We start from the raw sequence: 17,467 nt of genomic DNA, 5'->3' as shown, positions 1-17,467 counted from the left end.
CTCTGAAAATGTTCTTTGAAAGAAAACTCATGAAGTTGTCGACTCCGGTTGAACCTACAAAGAAAACATGAATATAAGCATCCATAACACATACATTTGTGAACCAACATTACCACAACAAAGAAGAAAATGGAGGACTACCATGTAGTAATGTGAATGTAAAAGAAACATTATATATATTATGAATCTTGTTTCTAATCAAGAACTTACTTCCTAACCATGTACTTGATGAGTGTTTGTAGAATTTAATATCAGCAACCAAAATCTATAAACTAATTCAAGATAGAGCGAGCTTATGTTGTAAAAGAACACCTTAGAATAAATATAATAGAGAAACGCATGAATTTTAGCACACATGACAAAGTAAACTTTTTGAAGGTAAGAATCCTATATAAAATTTCCTAAACCTTGGAGTCGTCTCCCAATTTCTTTTTTAAGTTTCTGAAGCCAAAACAATGCAGTTTAAAATGTTTGAAGAGAATTATTGGTGACGTAAACGAATAAATATAAGTGATATAAGCATTTTTAGGGATATAAGCATTTAAGAATACCTCCATCTCCATTTTTTATGAAGTTAATCTTGCCACAACAACTGCGGCAGCCTCTTGATCCAAACCCTTGCACCAATTCCTGAAATCAATGCCTCAAATATTTAGCTTTTCCCCAACATTGAGATAGAGAAAGAGAACCAAACAGAGAATTCATCTGTTTGTATTGGCTTCTCATTATTCATGGAGACAAAAGAGACAAATACAGAGAGTTCAAGTGTGTGTGTATGTGTGCATAAAGCACTAGATAGTTGAAAAAGCAAGAAGTGAGATGAGATCGAAGCTTCAAGTATAAGAATGCAAAGCAAGTTGTGATAAATTTGGTTAAATGATCTTCTTGATATTAAAGTTGTTATCAAAGGTGGCCAAGACTTGTATGTTCGAATGCTTGCTTCTGAGTTAGGTATGTTTCTTATTCTCTGCCATAATTTGCATGCCATATCCTCTCTGACTCTATTTCAAGTGCTTTCTGATTAACGAAACAACGAAATGAAGACACAACGAACTGCTTTCTTATTGTTTCTGCTACGCTCCTTATAATTGTTGCCCTGGTTTTGGTTGGATTTTACATTATCAAAAGAAGGAAAATCCTTGAAGGTAAACTTTTTGAAACTGAATCATTTCTAACACCGCTGCCCTAACTATCACTCCCGAACGCACCCTTAATTATTTTGATTTACATTCTGGGCTGAGAAGTCACAATTAAGTTGGCCTAGAATATGCTATAGATGGACAATTTTCAATAAAGTCAGATGTATTCAGTTTTGGCATACAACTATTAGAAATTATAAGTGGACAGAAGAATCAAGGATTTTATCGTCCAAACCAAACTCTCAATCTCATCGGACATGTAAATTACATTCTTTCTAGATTTCTCTTAGACCACAATCCTCAACTAAGGGGGTGTAATTTTTCCCTATCTCTTGTGTTTAGGCATGGAAGTTATGGAATGAAGGAAGACCATTGGAATTGATTGACCCCTCAATTGGAGAGTCATATACTCTATCTGAAGTATTGAGATGCATCCCTGTGAGTCTTAAAATATTTGCATCTCAATTGATCACAACAAAATAAGATTGAACATAAATACCCATAAGCAATACCTTTTCAATGTTGATCATTAAACAAACTTCAACAATCTCCTCAAATATGCCAATAGATTAGGGTAGACTTGATACTACAAATCAACATTAATCAATAAACAAACGACACAACAAAACGCAGAAGCTCCAATTTCAAAACATGTTATTAACATAATTGATCAAAATGGTACACTACAAGAACAATGTGGGATAAACAAACCATTGTGTTTTTTTTTTTTTTTTTGTGACTCTCATAAAATCCATAGATATTCACAACAAACCCTAAAGAGAACTATGTACATAAAAGACATGTCTCTAGAAACAAAAGCTAACAAGAAACTACTGTTCAACTTACTTTCCATGGTTTATAAACTTTAAGAAAGATTAAAAAAATATAACAAGATATATATATACACACCTTATATAGGACATTATGTAATGGGACAATGAAAAATAAGTTCAATAAACTTTAATGTACCCCAATCCTTGAGTTCACTCAAAACCTTTAAGAAAATGGACAAATAAAAATATAATCAAGCAAACATAATCATTTTGGTAGGTACATGCAAGATAAACTATTCCACACCAACATATATAATCAGTATACAAATGAAATCTTTGAGTTTCACAAGCTAAACTCAATTTAAACTTTGAACTAACAAGTCCAAACAATTTTCATTGTAATTCAATAGTTAAAAACGTACCTTGGAGCCCTTCCAACCCTATCAAAAAAACATATAAGTCACTTTAACAAATTTCTAGTGCATATTATGCATCTCAACTGATCACAACAAAATAAGATTGAACATAAATACTCATAAGTAATACCTTTTCAATGTTGCATTTTCATAATAATTCAACAATCATTGTCACTCTCTCGAGGATTCTTCAAGCCCTAAGTATGAAAAAATGTTCAATGATTAAATCGTACTCCATTTACATGACAATTTGACAAAGTTGAGTTGATAACTCTCCTAAAGTCCTTAATCCCCCCTCCCCCCAATTTCCAATACTATTATTGGAAAGGAACAACAAGATCTTTCAAAGTAAGGAAAGAACTACTATGGAGATTTTGGATGATATTAATTCAAGCAAACGTTGATATACTACTAATATACCATAATAATTAGACTAAAACACTTTCAACGAGACTAGAATTATACAAAATATACTTTAAACCACAATAGCTGAATATGTATTTTGGTAGGGAGGTAGACACTACTTACTTGAACAAATAACGACAACGTCCTTGAAGTAAGAGAACTTTATGCTAATCCTCAATTCAATCAATTATTCATAATGTCATAAGGTAGTCATAGGAAGAAAATATAGTTTAAAAACGTTGATAAAAAGTAGAGGTAAAAAAAGTGTATAGGCTTAAGTTTCAAAAACTTAAAGCCAAAAACCAAATAGATAACATACAGAAATTCTCTTGGAAAGTGTATAGGCTTAAGTTTCAACATACACATTCATACCTTTCCAATGTGTATAACATACATCGCGGTTTATGTTTCAAGCAGAGGGTGTATTTCAACATTTTCAAATTTACTCCTCTTGGAAAGATCTAGCATGGTAAGTGGCAAATAAAATTCTACCATACAAAATAAATCTTAATTCACCATCATTTTTTTGTTTTTCCTTTCAACATAGAACATGTAGTAATTTTTGTTACTACTATCCTTATTGTAAGAAAGGGAGAGAGAACATACCTATAATTATCAATAATCACTTCCCTCTATCCTTCAATCAAAGCAACTCAATAGCAAGAATAAACAAAATATCAATAGAAAAATCAAAAGTACTAAAATTCACTTGGAAAATGCATAGACAAACAAAAAGACACTACACACCATCAAAGTTTAAAATCTCACATTTCATTTTTCATTCTCTTTTTCTCAAAGCTTCAGCCCATAGCCATGACATCTCCCTTGGCCTTGATTTCCTAATTCGAACGAACAAATATCAATCAAAAATCAACCAAATGCTTCATTGAGGCATTTCATCAAACACATTGTAAGATACCCAAATGTTTCATTGAGGCATTTCATCAAACACATTGTAAGCTACCCAAATGCTTCATTGAGGCATTTCATCAAACACATTGTAAGCTACCCAAATGCTTCATTGAGGCATTTCATCAAACACATTGTAAGCTACCAAAATGTTTCATCACATAGCCAACCATAAAGAAAAAATGTAGATTCAAATTAGAAAAATGATTGTAAACAACAATATTGAATAGGATGGTAGACAAAACAAACACATATCTCATATAAAAGCAAAACTATGAGGGATGTTTTTCATAAAAAAAACCATCTACATTGTGGGTAAAATGAAAGCATTTGAAGTTAATATACTGTATAAATACAAACAATAGAAATAATGGTTGAGATTCACCAGTGAGTCAGCGGTGCAAGGGGTGTTGGGGTGTTGCGTCGGCTGAAGGAGAGAAAGAGAGGGATTTCGCGCGTTGTTGACCGAAAGTCTAGTCTTTTCCGGCGTGCGTGAGAGAGGGAGAGAGATGGTTAGCAGAAGGGAGGAAAAATCGAAGAGGGGCGACGTGTGGATCTTCCACAGAGAAGAAGAAGAAGAGAAGAAGAAGAGAAGAAGAAGAAGAAGAGAAGGAGGTAGAGAAAGTGTTTTGGAGATGTTTTATTTTAATAAATAAATTATTTAATGTTTTTAGAATTAGGAAAAAATCTGATTTTAATAAATTTTTTATTTAAAATAAATTTTATTTTAATAAATTAAATAAAATATTTTTTGTATCTTTTATGACACCAAATAACTGTCGCGGAAAGTAAAATCCGAAAAATTCCGTCTTTTTCCGCCAAAAACGCGGTTTTTTAGCTTTTGTGACAGTTTTTTCTTTTTTCCTTTCAATTTGGGATGTATACAACTGTCATAGTAGACCACTTTTCTACTAGTGTATGCACTACCATTGATGAGAGCATTGAAGAGATGGTTTGTACCTATCAATATATTCCGTATAGGGACTATATGAAATACATTGATGAGGGTACTGAAGAGATGGTTCGTACCTTTTCATTGTTCAATGAGTAATCTTTAGTCTTGGGACATGCTGAAGGTACTTAAAAAATGTCAATCTAGTTGATGAGATATCCACGATACACCTATTAACAATCTTGACTTCTCAATATTTTCAAAAAAAGAAAAACTCTATTACTATTCTTATAAGAGGCATTAGTCAATACTAGGGAATTTCCAACAATATTTAATTTGCCATATGAAACCAGATTGTTGAAACCTCAAGATGTTGAAGTTAGGTTACGAAAAACTTGAAGCCCAAGGAAAATTTCCATTGATATTTCTGTTTATTAAAAGAATAATTGTAATTGATGGCCTTTTAGCAATAATAATTAAGGGTATAACAACATTTTAAAAAATTGCAAATATAGCAAAACTATCGCTGATAGACTCAGTCTATGAGTGATAGACCAATATTTGCAACATGGTCTATTGATTCTAGTCTATCAGTGATAGACCAATATTTGCAACATGGTTTATTGATGATAGACTCTTATCATTGACAGAATTTGACAAATTTTGTTATATTTGTAAGTTTTTTAAAATGTTGGTGTATATTTAATTATTTTGAATCTAATTGCTAAATTTGCAACTTTCTCTACTAAAAAACTAATGAATTTACTTGTACACGGTCTAAATAGACAAAATACTTTTTTATGGTAGATAACCATAAAGTTGAAATATTCTTTTGCTCACGAAGAACTTGACATTGATGCATGTGTTCTTAAATTTAAAATTTACTATAATCAAAATAGTTGAATTGTTTTTTCTAACTTGCATAAATTATTCATTTATTCACTAGAAAAAGAGAAACCGCGTTGTTCTTTGCTCTCCTCTCAAATTAGCTGAACTTTTACTTCTGACCATTTTAGAATTCGGATGGGTTCTTCTTCAGTTAATGGAGCAGAATCATCATCGTCTTGTTCTTCAAATTCGAAGTGGAGTTATGATGTGTTTTTGAGTTTTAGAGGAGAGGATACTCGAGACAAGTTCATCAGTCATCTTGATTTGGCCTTACGTCGAGAGGGTGTCAATTTCTTCATAGATGACAAGCTAGATAGGGGTAAACAAATTTCTAAATCTCTTCTCAAATCTATAGAGGGGTCTAGGATTTCCATCATTATTTTCTCCCAAAATTATGCATCTTCCACTTGGTGTTTGGATGAAGTGGTGAAAATAATTGAGTGTATGAGATCCAAGAAACAAACAGTTCTGCCAGTCTTCTACAATGTTAGTCCGTCTGAGGTTGTAAAACAAACTGGTATTTTTGGTGAAGCGTTTGCCAAATATGAAACAAATCCGTTAATGACCAACAAGATTCAACCATGGAAGGAGGCTTTGACCACTGCTGCTACTTTGTCTGGTTGGGATCTTGGAAATTATTGGTATTATTATTTTTGGACTTTTTATTTTATTTTTCATATTTCTTTTACTTCTTCTCTCTTAAACGAGTGTTATAGGGGAATTTGACTAAACTCGCCTAAGAACTAGAAAAAGAAAAAATCGCCTGCTTTCTAAAAAGTCGCGGGCTTTCCAAACAAGTAAAATTATCTTTTACATTTCTAAGAACATGATTTCCCTTGTTGAGTGAACGTTGTCTGCTCTGAGAGAGAGTCCTGTCAATTCTAATTTTGATATTAAAATACTTAATCTCAACATCAACTTAACTTTTAAGTACTATACATGAGCTTATATTAGCGATAATTGACATGATCTATTATAGTAGACACTTGCAAAAAAGATCAAACAAATTATAATAATTAAGTTCATAGGACACAAATTTATTATTTGAAGAAATGGCAAAAAGAAAATTCAATCCACATATACAAGATGTCACATGTCACAAATGACTTTGTTACTGATACACGTTTAATACACCTAATATCATTTGATACATCAATACTTTTTCATACACTTGGTATATATTTTATACTTCTTAATAACTTTTAGACCTTGATACACTTGATGCACCACAATACTCTTTGATAAACCCGATAGTATTTGATACACCTAATACTTTTGTTACACTTGATTTTTCTTTATACACTTTGATACCCTTTAGGCTTTGGTACACTTAAAACTTCATTGATAAGTTTGGTACACTTGATGCACTGCTAATAAACTTGTTATGCTTTATTAGTACACTTGATGCACTGCTAATAAACTTGTTATACTTCATTGGTACACTCAACAAATTTGATATGTTTGATACACGCAATATGTTTGGTACACTCGATGTACTCTAAAAACACTTATTATTCTTCACTGATACACTTGATTGATTAAATACACTTAATATGCTTGAAGTCATACTTATAAACTTGATATGCCATTCATATACACTTGTAAACTTGATTCATATATATATACTTAATAATGATTTGCTTTACTTACCTGCTGATATGCTTTAATAATATATTATTGATATACTTGATAATGATACACTGAGTTACATCATTCATACATACTTAATAGTACTATAATAAATTGTATAAAAAATTTTAAAAAATAAAAAATCATGTAGTAAGTATATCAAACATATTGAGATGATTAAGACACTAAAATTAAGAGGAGAAAAAATCAATTATTGAAGGGTAGTTTGAGAATAATTAAGATAGAAAATATTTTAAAAAGTGAAAATTTTGTCATATTTATAAAATTCTAAAACAATATACTATATTTGTTATTTCATATTCTCAAAATACTATCATTACAATTTCCCTTTTACCACAGGGCTTTAAATAAAAAAAAAATGACAATTTTAAAAATATTTTTTTTCTTTAGTCAATACAAATGACCATTTATTTATTGGACCCTTGCAAAAATAGCAAAAAATGAATGATAATAAGGTCCATGTTACTACATTTTTTAAATTGTCAAAGTAGCAAAATTAAAAGCCAATAACCCTATAATTACCGTTTAATAACCCTTCGATAGCACTATGATTACCATTTAATAGAGCGGTCTGATATCAATAATTTTGCCATATTCGCAATATATAAAAAATAGGTTTCTTCATATGTTTCTTTCTAAAGATTTTTTTATGCAATCTTCCTATATTTATTTACTATTTCTTATTTTATTTTTCATCACTATGTGTCCGTGTATGATGTGTAATCAAACGATGACAGGAAGAATAATGAAGCTCATCTTATTCAAGACCTTGTTAAGAAGGTGTCTATATTAAAACAAACACAATTACTAAATGTAGCCAAGCATCCTGTTGCAATCGATTCTCAACTTAAAGCTATTGAGGAATTAGCCTCCCATGGTGTGTCAGATAATGGTGTTAACATGGTGGGGATACATGGGATGGGAGGCATTGGTAAGACAACTTTGGCCAAAGCTTTATACAACAAAATCACTTATCAATTTGAAGCTTGTTGCTTTCTTTCAAATGTTAGAGAAACTTCAGAGCAATTCAACGGCCTAGTTCAACTGCAAGAAAAATTACTCAATGAGATCTTCAAGGATAATAACTTGAAGGTTGACAATGTGGACAAAGGAATGAATATCATAAAGGATCGATTGTGCTCAAGGAAAGTTCTTATGGTTTTGGATGACGTGGATAAGGACGATCAACTAGATGCATTGGTAGGTGGACGTGATTGGTTCGGTCGAGGTAGCAAAATCATTGTGACAACAAGAGATAGACATTTACTCGAAACATATTCATTTGATAAAATACATCCTATTCAATTGTTGGATTGTGATAAATCTCTTGAGCTTTTTTGTTGGCATGCTTTTAAGCAAAGCCATCCATCAAGGAATTATTCGGAACTTCCAGAACTAGTACGTTATTGCAACGGTCTTCCTCTAGCTCTTGTTATTTTGGGCTCTCTCCTTTGTAAGAGAGATCAAATAATATGGAAAAGCAAATTAGATGAACTTAAAAACTTCCCCGAACCAGGTATTGAAGCTGTTTTCCAGATAAGTTTTAAGAGGCTTCCAGAAAACCCCCCAGTAAAGGAAATTTTCCTTGATATTTGTTGTTTTTTTGTGGGAGAGGATGTTAGCTATAGTAAGAATGTGTTAAAGGCATGTGATCCTTATCTAGAATCAAGAATTATAATTCTCATGGATCTTTCTCTTGTTACGGTTGAAGACGGCAAGATACAAATGCATGATTTAATTCGACAAATGGGTCAGATGATTGTACGTCGTAAATCTTTTAAGCCAGAAAAAAGGAGTAGGCTGTGGGTGGCAAAAGAAGCTGTCAAGATGTTGATAGAAAAATCAGTGAGTAACCTTATGTAAATTATTTTCGTTTACTTATTTCCAAAGACATTGTGATAAAAAAAATGGGTCAGCTTGGTTACTTGTTAATAATGTTAAAATGACTTCATATTTAACTTTGTAGGGAACTCATAAAGTTAAAGCCATAAAGCTAGACTTGCGCAACAACGGTTCACTGATTGTTGAAGCAGAAGCATTTAGAAACATGGAAAATCTTAGATTGCTTATTCTTCAAAATGCAGCAAAATTGCCTACAAATATATTCAAGTATTTACCTAATATTAAGTGGATTGAGTACTCATCATCTAGTGTTCGATGGTATTTCCCTATAAGCTTTGTTGTGAATGGCGGGCTAGTTGGACTAGTCATAAATGGTGTATCCAACAAACATCCAGGGATTATATTTGAGGTAATTAAATTATACAACTTCTACTTGTGTGCTTGATATCACTGCAAGTGTTTTTAATGATTTTTTCCATGTGTTTTAGGATTGCAAAATGTTGAAGCATGTTGATCTGAGTTATTGGCGGTTATTAGAGGAAACCCCTGACTTCTCTGCAGCATTAAACCTTGAAAAATTATATCTTTTAAGTTGCAAACGTTTAAAAATGATTCATGGATCTGTTGCTTCTCTTAGTAAGCTTGTTACCTTGGACCTCGAAGGCTGTGAAAATCTAGAAAAGCTTCCAAGTAGCTTCCTCATGTTAAAGTCTCTTGAAGTTTTGAATCTAAGTGGATGCATAAAGCTAAAAGAAATTCCTGACTTATCGGCATCGTCAAACCTTAAAGAACTACATCTTAGAGAATGCTATCACTTGAGAATAATTCACGACTCTGCAGTTGGACGCTTTCTTGATAAACTTGTTATCCTGGACCTTGAAGGATGTAAAATTCTTGAAAGGCTTCCAAGATACATCAGCAACTCAAAGTCTATTGAAGTTATGAATCTTGATTCATGCCGAAAGATCGAACAACTTTTTGACAACTATTTTGAAAAGTTTCCAAGCCACCTCAAGTTCGAATCTCTTAAAGTTTTGAATCTTAGTTATTGTCAAAATCTTAAGGAAATTACTGACTTTTCAATTGCATCAAACCTTGAGATATTTGATCTTAGGGGCTGCTTCTCTTTAAGAACGATTCACAAGTCTGTTGGATCTCTCGATCAACTTATTGCCTTAAAACTTGATTTTTGCCATCAACTTGAAGAGCTTCCTAGTTGCCTCAGATTGAAGTCTCTTGATTCTTTGAGTCTCACTAACTGTTATAAGATTGAACAACTTCCAGAATTTGATGAAAATATGAAGTCTTTGAGGGAGATGAATTTGAAAGGTACAGCCATAAGGAAGTTACCCACATCAATTAGATATCTTATTGGGCTTGAGAATTTGATCCTTAGTTATTGCACAAACCTGATTTCTCTTCCAAGTGAAATTCATTTGTTAAAGAGTCTTAAGGAACTTGATCTTCGAGAGTGTTCTAGACTCGACATGCTTCCCTCGGGATCAAGCTTAAACTTTCCCCAACGAAGCTTATGTTCAAACTTGACTATATTGGATCTACAAAATTGCAACATATCAAATTCAGATTTTTTGGAAAATTTATCTAATTTCTGCACTACCTTGAAGGAGCTAAATTTGTCCGGAAACAAATTCTGTTGTCTACCTTCTCTCAAAAATTTTACATCATTGAGGCTTCTTGAACTAAGAAATTGTAAGTTTCTTCGAAACATTGTGAAGATTCCACATTGTTTAAAACGAATGGATGCTAGTGGTTGCGAATTGTTGGTAATAAGCCCCGACTACATTGCCGATATGATGTTCAGAAATCAGGTTCCTCTATTTTAAGATTCATCTAATTTCTATTTTGTTCATATTATATGCTCCTCTCTTGTTTTGTTAACATTGATTTTGAGAATATTAAATCTTATTCTATAGGACCTTAAGTTAAGGAACTTCAAAAGAGAGCTAATCGTAACGTACAGCGAGATCCCGAAATTCTGCAACAATCAAACCACAGAAAGTTCAATAAGTTTTAGCTTTCAACATAATTCAGATATGATTATACCTGCTTTGGTTGTGTGTGTTGTTTTCAAAGTGGATGCAGATTCATTTGTTGCTGAGGCTTTTATTCATTTTCAAGTATTGTTTGATGGTCAAAAGCTTATGATGCCTACTATGGAAAGTTGGTGTGGGTCAAAATCAGAGCATATGTTGTTACTAAGAACTCCTCCATCACAGTTGATATGCTTGAATGAGAATAATCGACACAAAATCGAAGTCTCGTTTCAGGTTCGGAATTATAATAAAAAGGCTAAAGTTATTATAAGAAGCCTGGGTGTGTATGTTGTTGATGACCTTTTTGAGCATTACAAATGATAATTGAGGTCAAGAAAAAAAGGAAAGGGATAGTTCAGTGAGTGATCATACACCATTATTCCCAATTTTTATTGTTTTTCATTTTTATTGAATGTTTTTATAATGTAAGATTTTGTTGTTCTGTCAAGTTTTTCTTTAATTGGTTGTTTTTTTTCTCTTTCCAGCGGGGTTTTAATTTCTAATTCAGTTTCTTGCCTTGGAATCGTACTATCAACCAACCATCTATGTCATATAATATAGTTATAAAGACAACGAACTTCCACATGTCTCTACAATGATATGGTATTGTCCACTTTTAACCTAATGAGTTGATACGAATGAACACACCATATTTAATAATTAGCCTTTGCTTCACACCAATCTCCATCTACTTTGAAAACAGTAACGCAACCAGCCAAAAGCTTTTTGGCAAAGATTAAAATCTAAACAAATGGCCAACAAACCTCAAAATCATTGTTTAGGGCGTTCTCAGTCAATGAATCTCTTTAAGCTATTAAACAAAGATATCTCATGAGTTTCGGTCAAGAGGGGCCAAAACCGAGCTTTAAGCTCCTAAAATCAATACATAACTCTCCTCTCTTACCCAAATATGAAGGCAAACTATTTATAATGGCTGTCAAAGAGCTTTGCAATGCAACTTATGGTGTTGCAATTTTCGATGCTGGAACAAGTTGTTGTAGAGTGTGCGTTCGAGGGAGATTTGTGACGATGTCTCAGGATCACACTAGATCTGACCTTTACTCTCCTTTGAAGCCACTGGAATGTGTGTGATGCTCGAATTCCTACAAAAACAAACATTTAAACTGATTAATAATTCTAAACAAGCTAGAACAGAGGCACTAAGATAGTTCATTTAGGGAGCTATTAATAAGAAACCAAACAAGAAACAACGAATTTGCAACTGTGTATCCGCTAACTCACCAATTGCCTTTGCTGCCCTCTAACGTCGATATGGACGCCAAGAGACTTCACAACTCATGCTCACGGAGCTAAAATTAGAGGGGTCGTTATTAACCACATATTTTTATTTCGATGAAGGCCAAACGGTGATCTCGAAATATTTTAGTGATTCACCATCAATGAAAACATCATATTTTTCATAGAAGCCTTCACTTCCATCAACTTTGAAAATAACACAGGCAGCCAAAATTGATGTCTTTTGTGGATAGTGTTGAAGGCTAACCCTTATTATTGAAGTTGTCATAGTAGTTTGATCGCCGAACCATTCTAGGATCATACCGTTCATTAGAATGAACTTTTTTGCTTCTAAGCCATTTAATTTATCCTCCAGAACAGAAATTAACATGCAAAAAGAGATAGGTAAGAAACTGAGATACACTAGAAGAAATTTTGGATCTCTCAACGTCGAAAGATATGGTATCTGTCGACGCAATACCGTAAAGCGTCAGAAAATAGTGGGGAAACTCCCGACACATTATTGGTGGCATTGGGAGTTCACCAGTCTTTTTTTATTCCCCTCTCTCCGTCTCACTTCTTCTATCTTCAAACCCTTTTCATCTCCTATCTCTGTCTCAACGAAACTCACTTGAACGGCAGCAAAAACCACGACTGATGACCATTGTAATTTCTCCTTTCATGACGAAGACCCACGACTGATGGTGAACATCGACCCACGACGACCATGACGACGCTTTATGAGTTAGACACTGCCTCTCTCTCAACTCTAATTTCAATATGCTTCTACTTTATTGCCTATCAAACCTAAACGTCTTTCCAAATATTTGTGAGGTATGTTCTTGGATTGGTTTGACATTCTGATAAATACTAATCACCGCTTCATCTCTAATCTCATCTGATTCTTCTGTTTTGCTTCATCAATATGCGATAGCCCTATGATATTGGTGGGACATGGACTACGATTTGAAGGAGATGTGTAGGCTATTGAACGGAGTTGTGGCCAATTGATTCACATTAACATTGAGCATTTTGGTACCAATGATTTGCTCCACTATCACTCAAAAGTATGTTCTTATTCAACTTTAGTTAAATTGTCTTCTATTCATAAGGTTTCTTTTGTTATGATTTTATGATTGAGAGAAATCAACCTCAAATATGTACTGTAATTGAATGTCATTGGATTCCATGGCGATTGCATATTAACTTGTTTAAAATTTATTCTCCAAATGTGATTCGTTCACTTTGTTTCGATCTGATTTTATAATTTCAAATGATCTCATAAAAATATGCTTTTATTCTTTGTTGTTTTATGTTTCTATAATGCATCTCTAACGTGAATTTATGGAATGACACTTTTTTCTCACAACTATAGTTTTTACTTTTAGCCAAAAAAAATATAAATGTGGATTTTCTCGAGCATAAGAGAAAAAAGACATCAGAATACAATCAAAGTTGTTGATGGAAATAGTCTCGAGTATTTGAAGTACTTGTCGATGCTTGTATTTGCTAGGAATGCACTAGGGGCACCTTACCTCACCACCTCACCTGTTACTGTGAAGGCTATAAAATTTTGAACTACAATGCACAATTTTTTACAACTCCTACACGATCGTTTAGCTTCCTACACAATTGTTCAACCTTTTACACAATCATTAGCTTCTATATAATCGTTTACCCTCTTACACGATTGTTTAGCTTATGTACAATTGTTTACCCCTCTTACACGATTCTTTATAGCTTTCTAACATAATCGCTTAGCTTCAACCTTCAAACGATCGTGTAGCTTCCAACTTAATCGCTTAGCTCCTTGACCAGTCACTTACCTTATAACCTGATCGCTTACCTTTGTAACTGATCACTTACTTTTAACTCTATTGATTAGTCTTTAATTCCTTGACACTTAGCCAAACTTTCTCGTTTTCAAATATCATGACATACTTTTAATGACATATTTGAGTCTCTTTTAATTTTAACCCCAAAAAGAACCCACTCTTCCAAGTTTTTTAGAAAGAATTGAGCTTCTCTAAAATTCGAAGACTACATAGTTGTTTCTCGATCAAGTTATCACATGTTACTTTGCAAAATGAAAATCAAACATTTCTTTTATCAATCTCTGTGGATCAAAGAAAGTTATAAACTTTCCAAGTTTTAATTAGTTTTGTTTAGTAATAAACTTCTCCGGTTAAAAGCTTTTTAGTTGTTTTTGTATTCTTATATGTATTTGGGCCTTCAACTTAAATTAAGTTACTTGTCCAAGGTTATCTTGCTTTTCGTTTGTGTATATACTAACTCATTTTACGCACATGACCACTTATCCAACCCTTCATCCCAAAAAAACGTATGTTTCAACCCCGAATTTGATTATACAATGTTTTCATCGAAGTTTCATTGTTATGAAGTTTGAAAAAACCACCTTGAAGTTCCTCTATGATTCTAAATTTTCTGTATCTTCTTTGTTTTTATATGTAGTAACAATACAAGAACATAAAAAATTATATGTGACGGTATCCGTATGTGACTATGGTCCATGTTCCATTGTTTTAAAACTTTTTTTATAACTATTCATTTGGTCTTACTGGTATCTTAGGCTAAAATGATTTATGTCATAGATCTTTTTTATATATCAAGTATCCATTATTTTAAAACTTTTTTTTTTATAACTATTCATTTGGTGTTACTGGTATCTTATGCTAAAAAGTCTTTCTTCTTTTTTGCACTCAAATTTCATTATTAATACTTGATTTAAACTAGTAATTGATTTTCTATCACTGTTTTTTTTTTTGCCAAAACAATAAGTTTTCTGTCATCTTTAATCCAACCATCTATAATCTAGAATACTAAAATGATATGTTTTGTTTAAATGAGGATTCATGAACTAAAATTATATGGAATGTATATCTCAATATACTAAATTAAAATGCAACATGTGTATTATATATAATAATCAACCTGAAATCTATACTTCGTTCTAAATACATATGAACAACCCTTCTTTTTCATAAAAAAAAAAAATTGAAACACGGACGAAAACAATGATTAACCATAATTTTGTTTAAAATAGAATTGATTAGAGAAGCATTTTTAAAAATAGTAAAATAAATTAAAATATTTACAAACTATAGCAAAATTTTGAATTCTATCGATGATAGAAATTGATAGACTTATCACTATCTACCAATTCTATTGATAGAAGCAGTGTCTATTAATGTCTATATTATTGATCAAATCTAAAAAAAAAATCTAGTATTTTGTCAAATTTGCTATTTTTGACGACTTTCCTTTATTACATTTAGTTTCTTGTTTTAGTTTCTTCTTGTGCTATTTGTTTTGAGTGGTTAACTTGTTATAAAAATTCTTGACGCTTTTAAAACGTCAAGAACCTTTTTAAAATTTTTTGACGTTTTTAAATTTAAATTAAAGTATTTGAAAGAAATTTGTAGTAGGAGTTTTAGTATATATTTATTATTTATATTTAATTTAAATAAAAAGAAAAGAAAAAGGAAAAAGAAATCTCTCTCTCTCTCCCTCGCGTCTTGTTCTGTCTCCGTCGAAGCCGAGCCACCGTGTGAAGCAGTAACCGCCACGTCCGCCGCTCACAACCGCCGTCCAAGCCAGCCGCCGCCGATCCCTTCTCCTCCGTTGTCTGCACTGCCGCGCGACTCTCCGGCCGTCTGTATACGGTCTCTCCGTCGCACGTCGTCTCTTCGCAAAGCTACTGCTCGATTTCTTTCGCGAAGATTTGGGTAAGTTGTAAAAAGATTCACATTGGGTTGAATTTAAATGACTGATGCCTTGAAGAGAATTATTGAGAAATTGTCTTAATGTTTAGGTTCGTTCTTCATAGACTTCAACGTGGTTAAGGAGCTTAACAAATTTGAAAGTAAGGGATTTTCTACTAGACTCAATTGTGATTGTGAACTGTGATTGTAAATTGTATGTGTGTTGAATGTATATTGTGGGTTGATTGAAAATATATATGAATGTATATGAATTGAAGTAGACTTGACGTCGAATGTATATCGTGATTGTCATGGAATCTATATATGAATGTGTTTGGTTCGAAGGTTTCATTGGGGAATTTGGTGGAAGAGGTCATGGGTGTGAGGGAATAAATGCTTCTTAGTACTTTCTTTCTTATTCTTATTTATGGGGTTTTCTAATTTTAGGCTATAAAAAGCTTTCATTGTATAGCTGTTTTTGTTTTGGGATTTGAGAATATAAAGTCAAGTCCTCTTGCCTGTTGCTTCCCAAAACCCTCCCCTACTCTCTCCCTTTTACTTCCTTTTCTTTTCTTTCTTCCTATGCCATGTTGCTTTCACATGTGAACTTCAATTATCTCAATTTTGGGTATGTATCCATTTAAATGTTTTATTATGTTTTACTTCCACAGTCATAAAATTTAAATTGATGCATACATAAAAAGTTAAATTGATGCTATCCAAAGTTCGGAGATATAAATCGATATTTGTCCCTTTTTTTTTATTTCAACTTTTATCGGTTGAGTCTCTTTTATAATATAAAATGTTGTTGATTAATAAACAATAACTTTATTTCTCATTAGATTTACAATGATGGATAAATCTTGGATGCACAAGAGTAGATTGTCTAAAGATTATGAGTTGGGTGTGGAAAACTTCATCAAATTTGGATTTTCTAATACAAGTAGCTTCTTTATTCGTTGTCCTTGTTTGAAATGTGGGAATTGTGAAATTTGTTGCTTTTATATAGTGTCCACTACATCAAAGGATTACTTTGTTATTCAAATTTGTTGCTTTTATATAGTGTCCACTACAAGTCGGGAGTACTGAGTGTGGATACTACGTCATGAGGTATTTGAGAGAAATTGTGACTAGGGGAAGCATTGTCATATCCGATGCGGTATGTTTTATATCAAACTATATTAATTTTGTGAGTTAATTGGTTTATTTGTATAGTCAGTTAATTCATTTAATTTATTTTGCATGTTTATATATAGATTGATACACGAAGATCATACTCACAGGCAGAACTAGACGAGGTGTGAGTTGAGTTAGCTGACTTTTTGGGTTCTTACATATGACTATGACTAATATTTTGTGATTCTGATCAGTGTTTGACGGTTTGTTTTTTGTTAAAGTTTAAGGTCATAAACTTACATGAAGTAGGAAGTTTTTTGTTGTGTCGCTTCTTTATGACCTCAAACTTTATGTATAGAAACTTTAGCCTATAATTCTTTTGAATTGTTCATATGGAGGGGGGGGGGGGGGTTCATTCGTAATTT

At 32.5% G+C, this 17,467-nt stretch overlaps 1 protein-coding gene, 3 long non-coding RNA genes and 1 other non-coding gene across 8 annotated transcripts; 3 read left to right on the top strand and 2 right to left on the bottom strand.

Annotated features, from left to right (window-relative positions):
- Positions 1–4,275, bottom strand: LOC116402167. Of its 4 annotated transcripts, XR_004214607.1 has the most exons (8): positions 4,028–4,275; positions 3,502–3,572; positions 3,340–3,385; positions 2,459–2,525; positions 2,335–2,352; positions 1,652–1,725; positions 552–630; positions 3–54 (listed from the first exon to the last, which is right to left on the bottom strand). It is a non-coding gene; the product is annotated as an uncharacterized LOC116402167 (long non-coding RNA). The 4 variants fall into 4 exon arrangements; XR_004214608.1 differs by lacking the exon at positions 1,652–1,725 and having other exon boundaries at positions 1–54; XR_004214609.1 differs by lacking the exon at positions 3,340–3,385.
- Positions 4,276–5,557: 1,282 nt separating this feature from the next.
- LOC116404197 (TMV resistance protein N-like) lies at positions 5,558–8,935 on the top strand. Its single transcript, XM_031886479.1, has 2 exons — positions 5,558–6,063; positions 7,810–8,935. Exons 1-2 carry the CDS (start codon positions 5,558–5,560, stop codon positions 8,933–8,935), a joined length of 1,632 nt encoding a protein of 543 aa, XP_031742339.1.
- A 145-nt stretch (positions 8,936–9,080) lies between these two features.
- On the top strand, positions 9,081–11,416 carry LOC101217390. Its single transcript, XR_004215454.1, has 3 exons — positions 9,081–9,323; positions 9,403–10,743; positions 10,849–11,416. It is a non-coding gene; the product is annotated as a disease resistance protein RPP5 (transcript).
- Positions 11,417–11,671: 255 nt separating this feature from the next.
- LOC116402810 lies at positions 11,672–12,717 on the bottom strand. The gene is made up of 2 exons (XR_004215455.1): positions 12,211–12,717; positions 11,672–12,071 (listed from the first exon to the last, which is right to left on the bottom strand). It is a non-coding gene; the product is annotated as an uncharacterized LOC116402810 (long non-coding RNA).
- A 184-nt stretch (positions 12,718–12,901) lies between these two features.
- LOC116402811 lies at positions 12,902–13,456 on the top strand. The gene is made up of 2 exons (XR_004215456.1): positions 12,902–13,038; positions 13,139–13,456. It is a non-coding gene; the product is annotated as an uncharacterized LOC116402811 (long non-coding RNA).
- The last annotated feature ends 4,011 nt before the right edge of the window (positions 13,457–17,467 follow it).

The sequence above is a fragment of the Cucumis sativus genome, chromosome 1 (assembly GCF_000004075.3).
Source record: "Cucumis sativus cultivar 9930 chromosome 1, Cucumber_9930_V3, whole genome shotgun sequence".
Lineage (NCBI taxonomy): Eukaryota > Viridiplantae > Streptophyta > Magnoliopsida > Cucurbitales > Cucurbitaceae > Cucumis > Cucumis sativus.
This window is presented reverse-complemented; position numbering and strand designations above follow the sequence as displayed.

What these genes read in the sequence shown, in the direction of transcription:
- LOC116404197 (XM_031886479.1), top strand. Translation starts at nt 5,558, where the DNA reads ATGGGTTCTTCTTCAGTTAATGGAGCAGAATCATCATCGTCTTGTTCT. An exon ending in TGGGATCTTGGAAATTATTG is followed by an intron (nt 6,064 to 7,809) that starts GTATTATTATTT and finishes AAACGATGACAG; the next exon opens with GAAGAATAATGAAGCTCATC.